Here is a 1591-nt window from a genome sequence, read left to right on the forward strand (position 1 = left end):
CATTCTCTGGTGTAAAGGCCTAGAGACTGGAATGAAGGGTATTTATCCCTCACTATCACTCCAAACCCCGCGCCTTCCATCCCTCAGACAAAAACACAACTAAGTTCAATCACCCTCAGGCTCAACAACTCTATCTCTAGCTCATCTATCTCTATTCTCCATCTCTATCTCTACTTGTGTGTTTTCGAGTTTACTAATTCAAAACCATAAAATACTTTCCCTGTAACCTTTCTCCACTCTGGTCTTCTCTTTTGCAAACGAATATTAAAAAGTAGTTCCCCGTACCCGCTCCAAGTATTTTTAAGATACTACGAGAGCATTTTGCAGGTTTTTGAGATTAAAGAGGACCGGGGAGGAAAGGACACAGCGACTATGTAAATACCTGCGAAGAAAAAAGAATACAATACTGCAGAACTATTTGAGAGTGGGGACGTACATTTACCTTAGCGCTTTAGGCCAACTGTAAAGAATTCTTACTGAATAACTTAAAAAGAAACATTAGGTTTGTTAAAAGGGAAAATAAGCCGAAAAGTTCTGTATGTTAAAATGCGATGCTACAAAACTAACATTAAACGATGACTTCTAACAGCCACCTTTTAGCGAAGGACCAGGTATAGATTCACTTGGAAGCCAGGTCCCACGCAGCAACCCGCCCCTCGGGCCCTGTGCACGGGTGACCTGTCCACGCGTGCATGCAGTCGCGCGCCCTCGGAGCCCCCTCCTGTCTGCTGGGCTTCAGGCCGCCACCGCTGAGCGCAGCCACATCAACCCCGGACGCCGGGTGGCGGCCGCACCCTGGAGCATGCTCAGTCGGGAGCCGGCGCACTTCTGCAGGTCCGAGCTGGGGGCGTGGGGTCGGAGGCACTGTGTGGTGCACTTTACCAGACACCGAGCGATGGACAGAGGATCAGAGTCGCTTGAAGCGTCCTCTGTTATTGACACCTTTCCCGGGCCGGCGGAGGAACGCGCCCAGACCAACCGCAGAAGCCACAGGCAACAGGCATTAGTTCGCCAAATCCACCTTTCCGGAGTTTCACAGCAACCTGCGGCGGACAGGGCGGTGTGGCCGGGGGCGGCACCGGGCTGGGGAGGCGGAGCCGAGGCTCGTCCTAGAAATTGTCGCGCTCCGCCCGGTCCCCAAAAGAGCCTCCCGCACAGCAGGGTACCGCAGTGAGGGCTTCCGCAGGTGTTCTTCAAATAATTTCACAATAATCACTGCTGTCTCTTAAAGTCTAATTTAATTGCTCATTAGGAAAAAATGCAGAAGCTGCAGTTTTGAACCCCCGGGCCCACCCCTTGGGGGTCACGGAGATGAGCCGCGAGCCGCCCCACGGCCTCCCGGGGGCGTTCGCTTCCCTCTGCAGGCAGCCCCGAGACAGGGCGGGCTCCCCGCAGCGTCCAGGCCGGGGCCCGCGCCTTTCCCCGCTGTCCTTGGCACCCGCGCGGCGACGCTCGGAAAAGTTGCGGCGGAGCCCGCGGAGCGCCCGCGCCCCACGATGCTCACTCACGCGGCCCACGCGCGACAGCGTCCGGGATGAGCGCCCTCGGCTGGGAAACGGCCTCGGCGGGCAGCACGGAGCCCCGAAGCCCG

General features: G+C 56.3%; 1 protein-coding gene across 1 annotated transcript; it reads left to right on the top strand.

Moving 5' to 3' along the window:
* Positions 1-372: 372 nt before the first annotated feature.
* On the top strand, positions 373-1591 carry LOC106148327 (translation initiation factor IF-2-like; the record flags this gene model as incomplete). Its single annotated transcript, XM_013513344.1, is given in 1 exon segment — positions 373-1591. A coding segment is annotated over 1 exon segment (280 nt), but the record flags the coding sequence as incomplete, so codon positions are not given.

This window comes from Chinchilla lanigera, unplaced genomic scaffold (genome assembly GCF_000276665.1).
Source record: "Chinchilla lanigera isolate Chin_1 unplaced genomic scaffold, ChiLan1.0 scaffold00002, whole genome shotgun sequence".
In the NCBI taxonomy this organism is placed as follows: Eukaryota; Metazoa; Chordata; class Mammalia; order Rodentia; family Chinchillidae; genus Chinchilla; species Chinchilla lanigera.